We start from the raw sequence: 18,840 nt of genomic DNA, 5'->3' as shown, positions 1-18,840 counted from the left end.
AGTGGGTTCCACCTCAACCAGAACATTTCTATCAACCTACGGGAAGTGAAAAGATACCAAAAATTGTAGGAGAGGAAGGAGGCACAGTTGTCTATCAGTTAGATTCAGGTATTGTCATTACACTGAACCATGAGTGATTAATAATGACCACATTAAACATACTTTCTATAATAAAAGTGATTTTTAAAAATCCATATTTCAGTGATAAACTGTCTTTTCCAGACCAACCTGAGTGGGAGCCCTGATATTCATGACCAATCAGTTTTAAATTTTTATTTTTTAATAAGACAGTACCTTTTCTTAATTATTCTGAGTCCATTTTACAGCTTCTTCCTTAGTATTCCCCTTTCTGAAAATCAGATGTTGGATCTTTGAGGAATTTGCTCTTCTTTTCTCCATCTCCTATGCTATAGTGAGTACTGTGTAGTATGTACATTTGACTGTCATTTACTCTGTGGCTTCCTGCATTCATTTGTAGGCATGCTAGGGGTAAAATGCATGTCTTTTATAAAAACGTGCAGGACACCGTACCCAACAATAAAATACACATTCTTTTCAAGGCCACATGGTAAATTCCCCAGGATACACCATATGCTAGGTTGTAAAGCAAGTCCTAATACATTTAAAAGGATTGAAGCCCTACAAAATATATTTTCTGACCACTGTAGAGTTAAATTAAAAATCAACAGGATGAAATCTGGGAAATGTACAAATATTTGGAAACTGAACAACACACTTCTAAGTAAGCCATGGGTTAAAGAAATCGTAAGAGTTCAAAAATGTTTTGAGCCGAGAGAAAATAAGATAACATATCAGTGTCTATGGGATACAGCTAAAGCACTGCAAGCTAAATTTATGGCTTTAAATGCCTATAATGGAAAGGAAGAAGGACCCCACATCACCTACCTGAGCTTCCACCTTCATACATTAGAAAAACAAGAGCAAACTTAGTCCAAAGCAAGCAGAAGGAAGAAAATAATAAAGATAAAAGTGGAAATAAGTGAAATAGAAAGCAGAAAAATAATCCAGAAAATCAAACTAAAACCTGATTCTTCAGAAACATCAACAAAATTGACAAAAGTTTGGCCATACCTACCAAGAAAAAGGGAGGAGACACAAATTATCAAAATCAGGAATGAATGGGGACACAAACATCAACTCTATAGAAATCAAAAGAATTGCAACAAGGTAATGCTATTAACAACTTTATGTTAGCAAATTAACATAGATGAACAGAAAAAAAAATGTTGGAAAAGCAAATGTTACCAAAACTGACTCAGGAAGAAATAAAAAGTGTGAATAAGTTGTAACAAAGAAATTAAATTACTAATTTATAGTCTTCTTGCAAAGAAATCCCTGACCCAGATGACTTGACAGGTTTTGTTTGAATTGTTTCAAGCATTTAAAGATGAAACAGTACTAATTCTTCATAAGTTTGAAAACAGAGAAGAAGGAGGAAATATTTCCCAGCTCTTCTTATGAAACCAATATTCAAAGCCAGACAAAGTCACCACAAGAAAACTATAGATCAGTATTCCTCATGAATGTAAGTGCAAAAATCCTCAACCAAATACAAGCAAACCAAGTCCAGCAGCATATTAAAAGGATTATACACCATGACTAAGGGAGATTTGTTCTAGGAATCCAAGGGTGATTCAACATAAGAAAATCAATGTAACCCACCGCATTAATAGAACAAAGGGAGAAAAAATACATAATCAACTCAACGAATGCAGAAAATGCACTTGACAAAATCCAACCTTTCATGATAAGAACATTCCAAAAACCAGAAATTGAAGGAAATTTCCTCTGCTTGATAAAGGATATTTATGGAAAGGATGAATCAACTTCACACCCACTAAAATAGCTATAATGAAAATAGACTATAAAAAGTGCTGGGGAGATGTCATAATTAAAAAAGTGTTTAAAAGAAGTAAAAATTCTGCTGTACACAGGGCCAGGCTGAATTCGGTGACTTACAAATGATGTGAAACATTTTTGTTATATTGAGATGTCCATACATCAAAAAGAAAATAAATAAATAAGCTTCAAATTACTGTGAAGAGAAGAAAGCCACATATTTAGTTTCTCAGAACAACTCCCATAGACCCATGTGGAACACATGCCTAATGCATGAAATAAATAAACTGAAAAATGTGAGTTTACAGCATCAAAAAAAAAAGTTCTGGGGAGGATGTGAGGCAGGTGATAATAGTAACATTTAAAACGGAAAGGAAATGTCATGTTAAAGAACAAGGAGCCAATACATAGGATCTGAAAGGAAATCTATTTTATTGGAGGAAGAATATGTACTAAATATAATTAATAGAAATAGAATGTGTTAAGTTGGTGAAATCAGGAGAGGTTTTGGAGAAATAATCAAAAATATAAAAGGGCTGCAAATGTGTGTTTTTTAAAATTAATTTATTGTTATATTATTTAACTACTTTATTTGGGCAGGGAGAGGTAGCTAGGTTTGTTCACTTCTGAAGGAGGTACTGGGGATTGAACCCGGACCTCCTGTATGCTAAGCTTGTGCTCCACCATTTGAGCTATACCCTCCCCCTGGCTGCAGTTGGTTGATATTCCTACAAGGAGAGAAAAAAAATGAGCCAATTTTTGCAGAGAAGGCCCAGCTGACATGTGATTGCACATGCTGCACTCCCAGTTGCCTTGATTTTGAGTTCTCAAGTTAATAATATTTTGGAAAAAGCTATATGCAGTGAAATAAAAAGGTGAAGCAACTCACGGTGCACCTAGCTCCACCTTATGGAATGTCTGAGGAGAAGTTTGGGAGACTTTAAAATGTGAGATCATAAGTGGGTAGACTTGGGTTATAAATAACAGGGAATGTCCTACTCCTACAACCTCAGAAATTATTGGATATTATAAGCCTGATTTACCTCCCGTTGACCTTGCTGTAGTCATTTTCAGTAAACCCGATGCCCATGAATCCCCATTGCCTCATCTGTTCTATTCAGGGGTATTTCTGCATAGGAAGAGGCCCTGGGGCCGAGAGCTCACTCTCCTGGTAACTGCAGCTGTTGTGAGCAGTCCTTGTTGTCTTGTTAACACACGTTTGTGGCAGCTGTCTTGATCTTGTCCTCTGGATTCATCTAGGAGAGTTGAGCCCACTCTACTGGAGGAATGAAGAAACAGAAAACTGAGAAGATGGGGCTCCAGGGAGAATCTGGGAGTTTATCGTTTTAGGAGCCCTAGAGCAACTACATGCTATAAGAATATTGGGGGCAAAACAGAAAAAGGTTTTGTTTTTTGAGAAATGTCACTGTGGGCTATGAATTGGATCTTTTATTTTTTTCTTTTAAATGGAGGCCCTGGGGATTGAACCCAGGGCCTCGTGCATGCTAAGTATGTGCTCTGCCACTGAGCTATTCCCTGCCTCCTCTGTTGGATCATTTTTAATGTTATCTGAGAGACTCAAGAATATATTGAAATCCTTATATTAATGATACCTGGTTGCTGGTCTGAACTTTGATTGTGGTTCCATGAAGAGGCTGAACAATCCAGGTCCTCAGCTCGTAATTGGGTTACACATTCTCTTGCTGCTGCTGCTGCTACTTCCTCTGTGCTTGTTTTTTTCTTTCACTCACTTCATATGCTTGCTTTCTCCTTTGCTTTCATTTATTATCCAAGTATTTATTTTCTAAGTCTCCGCAGTGACAAGATTGCATATCAGAGCAAAAGTCATCATAATTTGAAAATATTTGCTAATAACTACTTATAAAATCAGGCCCCATACACATCTCTGTTAAATGCTTTTGTTATCAGCAAGCCCCATGGACAGCATCTTTGTTGGCATCAGTCACTTGCTGATTGCTGAATATTATTAACATCTGACAGTATGAAGCAAATACACTAAAAATCAGTTGCAAAGTGAACTTACAGGAGATTCAGGATTGTATGAAATTGATAAATTGCTTGTATCACTTGCAAAGCCATTGACAAATAAAAATCTGGATTTTTTTATCAGTTAACAGTTAGAGAAAAATCAACAAAAGATGACAAAATAGATTCTTCTGGACACACTGAGAAGAATATTGTGGTACAAAGAAAGGCCTTCAGAAAACTGGTGTTGCTGAAAGATCAGCCCCCATCCCTGATGAGCCAAATAACTCAGAGACAGAGTCTTAGAGCTTAGAAGAAAAGAGGCAGCTTTACTGCTTTGCTGGGCAAAGGGGGCCTCACAGCAGGCTAGTGCCTTCTAAACTATGAACCCGTCTTGGGAATGGGGCAGGGTGATTATATAGCCATAGCTTAATAAAGCATAGATAACAACAGAATTATTTTCTTCTTATAAGACTCAGAGTGGCATCATGGTGTCTCCAGGTGACCAGTTGTATAGAGGCTAGTGGTTGTAGCTCTTTCAATCTCTTTATCTTATAAGCACCCAAGGTGTGGTCTTCTTGGTAACTCATGCTATTTTGTAAGATTACAGTCCCATGACCTTCTCCCTGGAAAATGACTCAGAGACTAAGTGTAATTATTACTTCTGATTACTGGAATAAAGCAGAAACAGTAAAGTTAATAACTTTGTTTTAACAATGGACCTGGAGCTGTGAGTAGCAACTGGTCAGTCAGGTTAATTGACCATTTTAAGGGCAAGTATAAGAATAAGCAATCTGTTAGCCTAAGTGTGGCCATTTTATTAATTCTCATTCACTGGAGCCCTACAAGAGTTTTGCAAAAGCAACTGCAAAAATCAAAGGTGTCACATGACACCCTAACTGAATTCATCTGAAAAATTGCAAGCCCACCCCCCAAAAAAATTAACAACTGATTATTCTTCCAAGTTTTATAAGTTTTCTTAAATAAGATAAAATAAACTTCATAATTTTTTGTTTTAGCTTCATGTTAAAGATAAAATTTCAATCATAACCTTTTCACTATTATGACATTTTGGTTCCCATCTCAGGCAAACTGTACCCATGGCAATTCTTCTCAAACTTCTGTTTTTGTTATATTTAAATCTGGAAGGATACACCAAAAAAATGATAAGGAGTGTACTTCATTTTCTCTTTTTTGTTTTTCTGTTTCTCTTCTCTTTTTTTTTCTTATTAGTAAGTACTATTTGGTTTTTTTGTTTGTTTTTGTAGAATAAGATTGCAAATGTTTTCAGGTGCTCCACTTGGAATGTCATTTTTTGCCAACCTCCTTTTAAATGAGGGTTTAGATGGGTACAGGCAGTATCTGAGATGCCAAGGGTAGCCAGTCAGCAAAAGGAAGTCCTCTAAACCACTTAAAGTTCTTCAAAGAAATACATTTTTAAAAATTTAAAGTCTCAGCAAGGACAATTGAAAATTTGAAATCTCACTGTTGTTAACCTAGAATAGTGAACGCAGAGGGCTCAATAAATATTTGCTGGATAAATGGATTCTGAGTAAATCCTGGCCTAAATACATCCATCTTGTCTGCAGTGCCCACGGAGGATTCCTATTTCACCCGTTCCAGAGTGGGAGGCAAACGAGGGGTTATCAAGGAACTCGCTGTCACCTTGCAAGGACCAGAAGATAACACTCTACTGTTCGAATCGAGGTTTGAGAGTGGGAACCTGCAAAAAGCTGTCAGAGTGTGAGTAACAAAGAGGAATTTCCCAAAGGGATGATGATTGAAATAACTGAGAACTGTCTTCAGGAATTGTGTTAGGAGCCAGGAGAGTTTCTGAAAGAAGTGATGAGAAAGAATTATGAGGATGATGAAGAAAAATGGAATAATTGTGACTTGTATTTTCCCCCAGAATAAAAATTTATCCAAATTGTTTTTTCTGCTTCCAAAAGAAATTAGTGCACATTTGAAATTTGTTTTGTTGACCTGAAACAGATAGTCCATCAGCTGTTTCTGCATCCATTTATTAGAATCTGTAGAGAATGGCAATTCGGGGTCTGCAATCCTGGGACACCACGTGCAAGTCCCACGCTGCAAGGGAAGGAGAAGGCTTTCACAGTGAGGAAAAGGGAGTTGGGAGGCCCAGAGTGAACAGAGGGTCCATGGCTTTTCATTGGCTGAGTCCTTGCCAGGAAAGAAAGTCTTCTAGTTGGGCTTAGCTGTGGCTGCAGGGCATGAGAGCTCCCCCTGCTGATCTCCCAATTTTATTTAATTGGGATTTTTGTTTATTAATTTTTATAGTATTAATAAAAATACCCAACATTAAAAATTGAAGTCTTATAATCATACCTCTTGGATGCAACAACTGATAATACTTTATTAATTTTTCTCTCTCCCTCTGTATGTGTGTAATATGCACAAGTTATATATTAATATATATATTAGGAAAATGGTAGACATATTGCTTTTCATGTTGCTTTTCTCCATTTAATAAATTTTAGGTGTTTTTCTAAAGCAGTATCACAGATGTATCTCCTTATGTTTAACAGCTCAGACTGTCCTATTGTATGGATACTCCATATTTTATTTACCTTGACCCTATCTGATGGGAAATTAAGATGTTTATAATTTTTTCTTAATGAATTAACACTCAGGCATTTATGTTTATAAATTATGTGTGATTTTATGAGATAAACTCTAGAAATAAAATTATTGGGCCAGGATTCGCTCACTTCGCTGTTGCTAGTTTTTGCCAAATTGCCCTCCCTGTGATTTCAGCCCCCATCACCAGTGTATGAGAGTGCCTGTTTCCCAACATTGGGGTGTTGATGAGATGGAGGGGGAAATGACATCCTATTTTAATTTGCATTTTGCTGTTTAGGCATGTGGGTGAACTTGGTCTCGTGGTTTTTGGCATTTGTGTTTTGTCTTCTGCAAGTTCAACAGGTGACAGTATTCCAGAGATGTCCCCTCATTTTCAAATAAGCGATGATCGGGTATAAAACAGCGCAGAGGGCTGAAGGGTCTCCTCTGCAGTGACGGTGTCCAGGATGTGACCGAAAGCCAGCAGAGGGCTCTGGTTTCACTGCTCTTCAATGTGTTTCAGAGAAATGTGTTGAAATGGTTAGAAACTGCTATTGGATGCTCTAGAAAGATGCCAAGAAGCTCACAGCATTCCCAGACATGCTGTGCAGCACTGTGAGTTTTGAGACTCTTCCTGTCCCACCCAAAAGAAATTATCTTCCCCCAAGCTCCTGCTAGCCTAATATGTGAGTTAGAGAACTAAGGAAATGAGAAAATAAATGTTTGAAGGAGCAGGCTTTTCTGTTGTAATAAGACCTGTTTTTTAATTGGGGGAAACAGCATTTTCCCCTGTGTTTTTTGAAGGGGGTGTGGAATGACAGAGAGATTCTTCTGTTTTCTCTATTACAGAGACACCTACGCATATGAACTCACCTTGCGAACTGACCTCTACACAAGAAAGCACACGCAGTGGTTTTATTTCCAAGTTCAGAACACCAGAAAGGATGCCACCTACCGTTTCACCATCGTCAACTTGCTAAAGCCCAAGAGCCTTTACACTGTCGGGATGAAGCCGCTCATGTATTCCCAATTGGATGCCAAGACCCACAGCATCGGCTGGAGGAGGGAAGGAGATGAAATCAAGTACTACAGGAACAACACGAGTGATGGGCAGCAGCCCTTGTACTGTCTCACGTGGACCATTCAGTTTCCACATGACCAGGACACCTGCTTCTTTGCACACTTCTACCCTTATACGTACACCGACTTGCAGTGCTACCTACTGTCGGTGACAAACAACCCTGTCCAGTCTCAGTTCTGCAAACTCCGAACTTTATGCCGGAGCCTAGCAGGAAACACCGTCTACCTGCTCACCATCACCAACCCAGCCCGCACCCCTCAAGAGGCAGCTGCGAAGAAAGCTGTGGTCTTGAGTGCCAGAGTGCACCCCGGGGAAAGTAACGGCTCCTGGATCATGAAGGGCTTTTTGGACTTCATCCTGAGCAACTCCCCAGACGCCCAGCTCCTCAGAGATATCTTCATCTTCAAAGTGGTTCCCATGTTAAATCCAGACGGGGTGATCGTGGGGAATTACCGGTGTTCGCTGGCCGGAAGGGACTTGAACAGGCATTATAAAACCACTCTGAAGGAGTCTTTCCCCTGCGTCTGGCACACCAGGAACATGATCAAGAGGTGAGAGCTCTACCTGCTGCTCTTTCTCTGGATGCTGTGAGCACTGTCTGATGGTGTGAGGTCTCCTCTGATGTTGGAGGACTGCGGTGTGGCTTTGGAGATAGTCTTCGCTATTCTCTTTGCAGCCACATGGGTTTGTTCATTTTCAAACTTTGAAATCGTGTCTTATCATTCAGTTGAAACTGAGTGTGCAGCATTTCAGCTAGAGGCATTTCACTTATAAGTGAAGCGACTGAGTGGAAAAGGTCAGAAGTCAAGGAGTTCATAGGTCTTCTTGATGAAACATGCGTCATAATAATAATAATGGTGCCTAATAATTAGACACTGCTTAGGTATGACAGGCAGTATTCTCAGTGCCTTACCCAAGTGACCCATTTAATCGTCACATGCAACCAGAGAACCAGCTGTATGACCCTGGGCTCAGGAAGGTTAAATAACTTGCCCAGGGTCATACAGCTGGTTCTCTGGTTGCAGAGTATGAGTTCCTTATTGCCGTCTTATATTGCCTCTCATAAAGAAAGAATACTAAATCAGTCCACATTTTCCAAGCCTTTGTAAAAACAGTTGAAGCCTATGATGTAATAGCCCCCACCTTAAAGGAGCTTCCATTTCATTGGAAATGAAACTGCCACACATAAGAACATGTGGCCAAACACTTTCTCCCCACATCTGTGTGAAAGGCTGGGAGTGGTGTTGGGTTGGTAGGCAGAATGGCTAAGAGCTTGTACCTGGGGGTCAGGCAGGCCTGGGTCTGAGACCTGGTTTCACTACTGGTTGGTTCTGTGACCACTTCAGTGATTTAACCTCCCTGTGCTTCAGATTCCTTGCCTGTAGTATGGGGATAGTAATGCCTGCCTTAGGTGCTTACCGTGAGGCTTCAATGAGATAATCCATGTAGTCTGTTTAGTGCAGTACCCTGCGCATCGTAAACGTGTGACATTGCTGTTATCCTCTTCTTCATCATCAACATAAAGAAGGTGACCGTGCTTGGAAGATTAAATGGATGTCCTGGTGATCAGGAGACAAAGAAGAGCTGAGTCTCAGAGGAGCTAGCCCTGGAATGTCAGAAACCAAGGCCTTCTTTGGTTCTTTTCCCTCCCTGCAATAACAGCCTCTCTCCTCCTCTTTCCACAGGTCTGCACTGGAGTGAGCTTTCTTTAAATAGATTTTCTCCACTTTCTTCTCAGTTTACACAAGGCCTTCCCATCACCCATTACAAGTCCCTCTCACCAACTCGGACAAGGAGAACCAGTGTCATGTTTCCAGCAGAGGCTGAGGTTGGGGACAGGGTCCTTTGGGGGCCATTAGGAGTTAAAATTTTCTTAGAAGGCAAAGTAACAACAGACATACTTAAGGAAGAAACTGCAAAGGACCCTTGATTAGTCTCATGCATCTGTATGTCCATTGAATCCTTTGCCCTCTCAATAGACTGCTCTTTTTTTTTTTTCCCAATAGACTTCTTGAAGAAAGGGAGGTTCTCTTGTATTGTGATTTCCATGGCCACAGCCGTAAGAATAACATCTTCCTGTATGGCTGCAATAACAGCGATCGCAAATTCTGGCTTCATGAGCGAGTCTTTCCTTTAATGTTAAGCAGAAATGCACCAGATAAGGTAAGCAAGTAAGGTAACTGTCTGTCCATTGACAGAAGGGAGAAGGATAACTCACTGCTTCCTCTAGGCCGTGTTTGATTTGCTGCTTTGTATCTCTTCATTATCTGGGTAAATCCCAGCAACCTGGACTTCAAAAATTTAGAAAGGTGTGGCTTTAAGGATTACTATGTATCCATCGACCGACAAAAAGATAAATAAAATGTAGTATATCTATACAATGGAATGTTATTTAGCAATAAAAATAATTAAGTACTGATATGCTAGGACATGGATGACCCTTGAAAACATTATGCTAAGTGGAAGAAGCCAGACACAAAAGGCCACATATTATCTGATTCCATTCTACGAAATGTTCAGAAGAGGCACAACTATATAGACAGAAGGTAGTTGATTGATTTCCTGGAGCTGGTCCAGGGAGGGTGGTGTGAGGAGTGACTGCTAATGGGGACTGGGTTTCTTTTGGGGAAAATGAAAATGTTCTAAACTTAGGCTGTGGTGATGGTTGCACAAACCTGTGAATATATTTAAACCATTGAATTATGTGCTTTAAATGTGTCGGTTTTATGGTATGTGAGTTATATCTCAATAAGGATGATTTTTTTTAAATTGCTCTGGCTGCTTTGCTGGGCACAAGTTCGAAGTCTTAATAGATGGAGTTCTCTGTCATTGTTCATCCTGTCATTGTCAGTGGAAGAAGGGACTGAAGGACAAACAAAATGCTAGTGTTATATGAGCCGCCACAGAAAAGTTCAGGTAATACAAGGTCACGCAGAACTGTAAGATATGAAAGGGCTAATGAAAACAGCTTGACAGTCTTTAACAGTCGGCTGAGTAACAGCTCTGTGACAGCTGTGTGGGCACTGGTTTAGAAGCTGGCTTTCAACATCATGAACAGATCTGCAAAATGTAACTGTCATTAGAAAGAAGAAGTTAGGTTGGATTTAGAAAAGTAGTGAAATGATAGTGCATATTTTCTCACATAAGGACATATAGGACAAATATTTTGTATCTGCTACTTTTGTATGTAAGAAAAAGAAAAAGAAAAAGGAAGCTTTTCTTCATTCTCCCTCTCTCCCATCTTTCTTTTTCTTTTCCTTTTTTAGTATTCCTATTTTTTTCCAGGGATCTCTTTTTTTTTTTTTCATATAATCACATCCAGAACCCAGTATCTAAAACAAAGAAAAGCAGATCTGCACTAATGGAAGTATGTGGAGGGCGTGGAAGCCCACCTGTCCTGCCTCCTCCTGGTGCCTGCGGCAGGAACTCCCCAGAGCTCCTCAGGAGAACCCCTGGATTTCAGAGAGCACGATTTAGAAATCCCTCGGAGTGAGATGCCTTCCAAATGTCAAACGTTCTCAACAGGATAAGTTAGGCTGGGATAGGTGCCAAGTATATGTTACCAACTCCAAGGGAGGAAGGAGTTGAGGTGGTCATGAAAGACAGTGGAGGATACTGAACTCCAAGCCAGGAAGAATGTCAGTGTGAGGGAGCAGGAGAGTTCTAGGCAGAACTATAGGGCTGGGACATACTCCAGTCACAGATAGAGGATAAACCCAATTGGATCCAAGGGTTCGGGTTGGGGCAAGGTAGAAAATAAGTGTTAGAAAGGCTGGCTAGTGCCTTGAATGCTAAAGTAAGCTAACATTAGCTATCTTGATTGTGGTAGTGGTTTCATTGGTGTATATGTCTATCAAAATTCATCAAATTGTACATCTGAAATTGTATGTGTGTAGTTAATGTACAGGAACCATACCATGATAAAGGTGTTAAAAAAATAGAAAATGAAAAAAATTACATAAAATAAGCCAACATTCCCAAGCAGGCGTTCAAGGAAGTCCTGCAAAGTGTAAGCTGGGGAAGACAAGGAAGGGTTCATGGCAGTGAACATCAGAATGTAGAATGTAGTCCCTCCCCTTTGGAGGGTCACAGTCCACAATTACATGGTAAGTGCTCTGAGAGGTCCTGCAGAGGAAGCCTGTTTAGTTTGTTAAACCTTCATCCCCCTAACCACTGTGACTACAGAACTCAGTTTTTCCTCTGTAATATCTATTAGCATCACTTAGAATTAGTATTTTCTGGACCATACATTAGGAAATAATATATAGACCCGAAGGAAACCATTTTTGTATCATATTAATGAATCTTAGACATTTTACATTTGCCGGTTTATGATTAACAGAGGATTTGGATTTTTCTTTAGTTCTCTTTTCATAGTTGTAATTTTAAGGTGCAAAAGTGCAAAGAAGGAACAGGACGTGTTGTGATGTGGCGGATGGGAATCCTAAACAGCTATACCATGGAGTCTACCTTTGGCGGATCCACCCTGGGTGAGCTCTCTTCGGTATATCATAGGCCTGCATGGCAAAAGGGGAAACCAAGCAAAGCACTGGGGAGATGAAATCCCTTTGAATGTTGGGGAGATAACTGACCTAGAGGATTTTCTTGTCTGTGCCTTAATGTTAAATTTGAGAACCCAAAATATGAGTGCGAAATATAGTTGATAAGATAGTACAGCATAGTGGCTGCTCAGGACCTGGAATCAGGCAGATCTGGGTTTGAACTTCCTTTAACTGGCAATGATAATAGTGCCTGCATTACAGGTCTGACTCAATGAGGCAGCGCATGTAAAGCACTTGGCAAAGTGCCTGCCACAAAGGAAAACCTCAGTAGTTGTAGCCATCATGACTGCACACTTGTTCATTGTCAGAGATTCTTCTGAAACAAACTAAAACTAGGAGACCCAGTCAAGGAGCATAATATTTTAGAATCAGAGGTGGTGTTTTTAATGAGATATTCATAGATTAGATTTGCATTTGCTCATTAAGATTTAATGAGAAGTGTTATGGATTTTTTCCCCAGGCAATAAAAGAGACACTCACTTCACCACTGAGGATCTAAAATCCCTAGGTTATCATGTCTGTGACACCCTTCTGGATTTCTGTGATCCTGACCGAACCAAGGTAAAAATGGAGTGTCAAGAAATCTGGTGATGTTACTGTGATCAGTTTCACATGGGTCCGAAGTAAGCCCAGTGGGACTCTAGGTGATCTTTATTTTCCTCTTAATATTTTTCTGAAGTTTTTAAATCAAAGACAATTTGCTGCAAACTCTCAGCAAATGGCGGGTGAGACCTCACACTCCCCGAGGAGAGAGGCCGTCCCGCCAGCTTCCTCTCAGCACACGTCGCCCTCACTTCCAGGCTTACCCCGGAGCACCAATTCTTGCTTCCCTTTCTCCTGTTTTAGAAAATCAGGTGTCCTTTCTCTTCTCCAAAACTACCCCTGCCCTTGGTGCACTTGCCAGCCTCCCCTATGACCTCCCTGAGGTCCTGCCTCATTAATTACCTGCTCTGTTTTCTGTGACCACAGTTTTTTCCTTTCCTTCTTCTGCTCAACTGTAGATGCTCTCAAGCTGCCCCCATCGTAAAGTCACAGAGGCCTCCTTTGGCCTCATTTTTCCAGGAGATTATTTGTTTCCCTTCATCACTCAGCTTCTCAAAAAGGAGTCTGTTCTGATGGTCTCTAACTCACCTCTTATACCCCCTGTGAAACATCAGCCCTGGGAGCACGTGATATGTACCACTCTGGATGCAGTTATTTAATAAAAAATACTTAAGAGAATTTGACCACACATGGGGCCTGCATATTTGTCATAGACCCAAATCTCAGCAACCCCATTCTAACTTTTCCTTCCTTGCTATTCAAAAATAAAATAAACCTGACCTTTGCAAGAAGTTTACAATTGGCTGTAGTCAGGAAAAAGTGGCTAAAGCAATGTTCATTGATTTTCTGCCCTAAAAACACTTCTGTCTGTTCCTACAGCTCCTGTAACTTGCTGTTAACATGGCCTTAGGGGCCAAGGTTACAGCTTACTCATCTTTATGTCCTCAGCATATACTTAATAAACACCTGATTAATAAATAAAGAAATAATCAAAAATAGTTCTTTTTTTCACTTCCGCAGTTCATGCAGTGTCTAGCAGAGCTTAAGGCGCTCTTACAACAGGAAATCCATAAGAAATTCAAAGATACGGATTTAGAAGGAAGTTGGAGTGACATCTCTTTGTCTGACATTGAATCCAGGTAACAAACTTCATTTCAAAGGAAAAACAGGTTCTAACTTTTTTTTTAATTACTGTTTTGCTTGCTCTCTTGTTTTGTTAGTTCTGCATCTCAGGTACAAAATATTGAGTAAATCATGGCAACTTAGTACACTTCATTCCTTCAACAACTATGGATCAAGTGCCTGTTCTCTGACAGCTTTTTTTCTAGAAGCTGGAAAGGGTTAGGGAGATGCACAGGCAGGTAATGTATTGCTTTTAGGCAATTGTGAAGCCTTTGTCTTTTACTCCAAGGGAGATGCAAAGCCTTTAGGGGGGTTTAAGTAGAGAAATATCATGACCTGACTTAGGTTTTAGTTTCAGTAGGAATACTGAGGCTGCCATGTGGAAAATAGATTGTAAAGAGGAAAGTCTAAGCAGGGACACTCATTAGAAGGCTGTTGTAATACTATGGGAGAAAGGTGATGGTGGCTTAGACTCAAGCAGTAGTGCTTGGGGTATGGGAATTGGTTGGATTCTAGATATATTTTGAAGTTTCAAACATTAAGATTTGCTTATGGATTGGATGTGGGACATGAGAGAAAAAGAGAATGACTCCATAATCAGTTGGATGGAGTTGCCTTTAACTGAGATGGTGAAGATGAAGAGGGTGGAGAAGGTTGGGGGGTGGTGAAGATAGGAATCTCACGTTGGGCGTGTTCAGTTTGAAGTGTCTATTAGATGTCTAAATGGAGATGCTGAATAGGCAGTTGGCTATATGAGTCTGGAGTTCAGTGGAGAGAGGTCTAGTGGAGAGAGTCGTCACAGGATAGATGATATTTAAACCTTAAGAGTAGCTGAGATCCCAAGAGAATAAGTGTAGGCAGAGTAAAGAAGTGATCTAAGTCTGAACTGGGTACCATAGCTGTAAGAGGTTAAAGAGACAGAGAGGAGCCAGCAAATGAATCTAAGAAGGAACCATCAGGACCAAAAGAAAACCAGGAGAGTGATTATTTTAAAATAAATCAGATCATGTCATCCCTCTGTTTAAAACATCTTAGCATCTCCCCTGTTTCACTCAGATTAAAAGTCAAAGACCCTACAATGGCCTACAAGACTATAGGATCTAGCCACTTGATACCTCTATGATCGCCCTCACCCTCTCACACACTGCTACAGCTACACTGGCCTCCTCACGCTTCCTCACACTTTCCAGGTCCTCTCCTACCTCAGGGCCTTTGCACTGGCAGGTCCAACTGTTCTTCTCCCAGATATTCACATGGCTGATACCCTCACCTCCTTCAAGTCTTTGCTTAATCATCAGCTTTTTCAATATGGCCTACTCCTCATTACTCTAATACTGCAACTTGCTCCCCTGCCTTTGCCCTCCTGCCAGTCCTCATCCCCTTTACATGCTCTGCTTTTTTCCATAGACACACCTTTTGTTGTGTCTATTATTTATTGTCTGTCTCCCCTACAAGGTCAGGGATTTTGTTCATCTCAGTCACTTAGAAGAGTACCTGGCATATAGGGAGAGCTCAGTAAATACTTGCTGAATTCATTTAGTGTGTAGGGTCCCAGCCCACTCTCGCAGTCTCCACAGCTATTTTAGGACACCCCTAGGAGGGGGAGTATTTTATAGGCGTGCCAGAACACCTTCTACTCCAGCTTACTGGCCCGGGTGCCTCAAGCCTGCCCCACTGTCCTCAGTCAGAAGCGGGGGCCCTAATGTGGTTCTGCTGGCTAAGTCTCCCAAATGTCTCTTTAGGAACCTTAAACCAGACCATCAGGCCAGGTAGGGTGCCCGATTCACCTTGTTGCCTCTTCCACTCTCCCAGAAGCCTTTGCCTAACTCATTAGGACCACCACACCAACCCGTCTTTGCTTTCAGCCTCAAAAACAAAATGCTCCCTGCATATCCGCTCATACCCATAGGGCCCAGGGACAACCAACTCAGAAACAGCCTAACTGCACTCTAAGTGGCTCAGCGGGGATGCTCAGATGCATCTAGTTAAGAATTATTGAAACCAATTCGCCAGCCTCTGCATCAGGAAGCTGGCTACCATGGGCCTCCACGGGGCTCCACCTGTCCCTTCTCACAGTCACACGGGAGATCAGAGTGTGCGTGCGCCAGCCCAGCTTGGGTTTGCTGTATGTGTGTGCACATACGTGGTTTTCAACATTTTCTGGAGCATACTGCATCTGATGCTTTTATCCCATTTATTAAAGTTTTCTGTTGTCTCCAACAGGGACTGCAGAGGCTGTTATCCAGTGGCTTCAAAGGCTGCTCAGACTGGAAAAGCCTTGTGAGAACAGGGAATTGGGAATTAGATCAGAGACAAGAGGGCTTTCTTCCCGTTGTCTTGCTGTGGGGCTCCATATTGTGCCCTGATGGGGGTGGGGGAGCATGAACAGAATGAAAGGGCTGAGCAAAAGAACAGTTTGAAATGCTGTCTTTTCCCAGGAGATTTGAGTTTTGTGCCTAAGACACATTTTTATATATGGAGGACATGTCATAGGGCAGAGCTTTCAGTTCTAGCCAACCACACCCCGGGAAAGGGGAAAATACGATGTGACACATAAGCAAAGGACACGACGCAGGAAGAAATGACAGATTATCTGAGTCCTCACTCGTCCTCATCTTTGAAGAGAGGGGGAGGGGACAGTTTGTGGAGGAGACTTTAGATCCTTCTGGACATGCACGCAAATCTTCTGAAGGGGGAATTGAGGTGATAAAAGTAATACTCCTAATCTGTGACCTACAGATTCTTTGTTATTAAATTTATGTATTTGTATATTCAACACATTTTTAAAGAGTCTCTGGGAGGATCCTTGCTCTCTGAACTGGCACCAGTCAGACAGGAATGAACGAGGCAAAGCCACTGCTTTCAGACAAGTCTCAGCCCCCTGGTATCCTCTAGGGCTGCTCCTTAAGCCTCTTCCAGCCTCTCACAGTCACTGCCAGGGGCAGCTTTGCCCATCTAGCCGGTGTTTCTTTTGCCACTTGGTTCACCTCTGTTTCCTGTGCCTGGTGCACTGCCTGGCATGAGGGAGGTGTTTAGAATGAATGAATGAATGAATATGCTTGGCCGGAATTCTTAGTAATTGAAACACAGACAGTGTAGGCAGGTAACAGACTAGGTCCCCTAATCCCATGCAGCTGGTCTGGTAAATGTTTACATCCTAGACGTGGTAACAGGTATCTCCCTTTTTCCTTTCCTATTGGAAACAGCACCAGTGGTTCTGACAGCTCCCTCTCAGACGGCCTCCCTGTTCACCTACTGAACATAGCAAATGAGGTAAGATTCTACAGACTCTTATGTCCAGGAAGTAGCAGCCTTTAAAAAAAAACAGGACACTACTGGATAATTTGGTGGAATTTTCAACTTTCGTGGGATCTGCAAAAAGTATGGCAAGAGCACCCTAACTGGTTACCCTGCCCTGGAGTCTTTCATTTTGTCTTTATGACTTTATTTTTTTAATTTAGGGAGAAAAAATTATGAGAACTCCGTATTTATTCCAAAGTTAACTAAAAGTGAGGGGAGGAGTTTAACTAAAAGTGAAAACCATATTAAGAGATAGAGGTTGTTAAAAATGAGCCATACTTTTTTTAAAAAAATGTTTCTTTGTTCATGTGGACTTAGGTAGTTTTTTAGACTTCCACATATTAAGTAATTTTTTTGCCCCAACCTGTCAGACATTTTCTTACATAGATGATATAGAGCGTTAGAAATAGAAAAAAACCTGTTGTGGTTCATACCTGATTTCCTAGTTGCCATCTGTGGGTGAGATTAGGCTGTGCCGGGAGGAGCCAGCCACGCCAGCCAGACTTGACCCTACGAGTTCTTCAGCTGGATTTGCAGCCGCGTCAGTATAAGCTTCACCACACCCTAAGCGCCTGGAAAACTAGTCCTGGGCTGCATTTGCTTAATTATTAAAGTCACCTTGTGGTAACAATCTACCACTATCTTTTAACTACATACCTAATAATCAGTAGTGTGTGTCCCTGGTAACACTGCCATAAGTAATCTGCTTCATGTTTTATATCACAGATAATTTGGTTATTGGTACAGGTACCCCTTTGGCAGTGTATCTATAACAGTGGGATTTGGGGGTGTTTAGTGGAGAGGGGCCTATGGTAAGGAGGTAACTGAACTGTTGGTTTGTTCTCCAAACCAACAACAGTTCAGCACCCTGAGGGCCGGCCTGCTGGGTTAGCCGTTGTGTCTTGAGTGTTGTGTGGAAAGGGTGCTACACGTGGGTGGGCGGACCTCTGGATTCCTCAGTGACTAATTTCTCTGTACTCTCTGAAATAGTTGAATCAGAAGAAGAAGAAGATGTATAAGAAGAAAAAACGGAAGCCACTTCAGTCTAGGAAACAGCGAAATATACAGTATCAGAAAAATAAGTTGATGCAGGAGTCAGAGTTAACAGAAGAGGCCCCAGTAAGAGCGCTCTGCTGCCTACTTCTGCCATCCGGTTAAAGGGTCTTCCACAGAGGGAGCAGGACAGAGGGCTAAGGTTTGCCCTAAACCAGAAAAGGAGTGGGAAATGGGACAGGGGAGCTTTCTATTTGGATTTCAGAGCTCTCCCCAGGGTCCTCTGGACATCCCTGAGCAGATATCTGCTTGGCCCACTAATCCTCCACTACACTCTGGTATAGCAAGTCTGGGATTTGACCAAGTCTAGATTTCCAGAGCAAAGAGGTGGAACTGGAAATGTAGTGGCTGGAACTAGTCCAGAGTTGCTGGGTCACTGAGGGATCAGGCCCAGTCCTGGGCCAGGCTGAGGACACTCAGATACGTCCTTCCAAGCTGCCATGCCCACGCCGTACCCCTGCTTTCTAACGACGAAAGTGCTTTCAGAGGTGGTACTTTTACTTCTGGGTGAATCAGGTCAAAATGAGCAGATTAAGTGCGCTAGATCAGTTGAAAAACATTCTCTTTGCAATCCTTCTAGGGAATGGCAGGGTTTGCATCTACTCTGCAAAAGCAGCCTGTTTTTTTGAAAAATTCAAAGAATACCAGTTCTTCAACGATGAAAAATGAAAAACCAAGGTTGAGTGAGGTAGTATTTTTGCTTGACTCTTTTTTTAACTTACTCATGGAAATTTATTAAAACTTTTTGGGATA

General features: G+C 41.3%; 1 protein-coding gene across 2 annotated transcripts in view; it reads left to right on the top strand.

Annotated features, from left to right (window-relative positions):
- Positions 1–18,840, top strand: part of AGBL2 (AGBL carboxypeptidase 2) — a 42,413-nt gene that overhangs the window by 8,654 nt on the left and 14,919 nt on the right. For both annotated transcript variants that reach the window (XM_072969958.1, XM_072969957.1), the window contains exons 7-16: positions 1–108; positions 5,436–5,589; positions 7,276–8,058; positions 9,514–9,670; positions 11,871–11,997; positions 12,530–12,630; positions 13,633–13,751; positions 16,941–17,007; positions 18,025–18,153; positions 18,668–18,775. In XM_072969958.1, the coding sequence (XP_072826059.1) occupies positions 1–108; positions 5,436–5,589; positions 7,276–8,058; positions 9,514–9,670; positions 11,871–11,997; positions 12,530–12,630; positions 13,633–13,751; positions 16,941–17,007; positions 18,025–18,153; positions 18,668–18,775 (1,853 nt within the window). The remainder of the gene's footprint in view (positions 109–5,435; positions 5,590–7,275; positions 8,059–9,513; positions 9,671–11,870; positions 11,998–12,529; positions 12,631–13,632; positions 13,752–16,940; positions 17,008–18,024; positions 18,154–18,667; positions 18,776–18,840) is intronic.

Source organism: Vicugna pacos, chromosome 10 (genome assembly GCF_048564905.1).
Source record: "Vicugna pacos chromosome 10, VicPac4, whole genome shotgun sequence".
Taxonomy (NCBI): domain Eukaryota; kingdom Metazoa; phylum Chordata; class Mammalia; order Artiodactyla; family Camelidae; genus Vicugna; species Vicugna pacos.
This window is presented reverse-complemented; position numbering and strand designations above follow the sequence as displayed.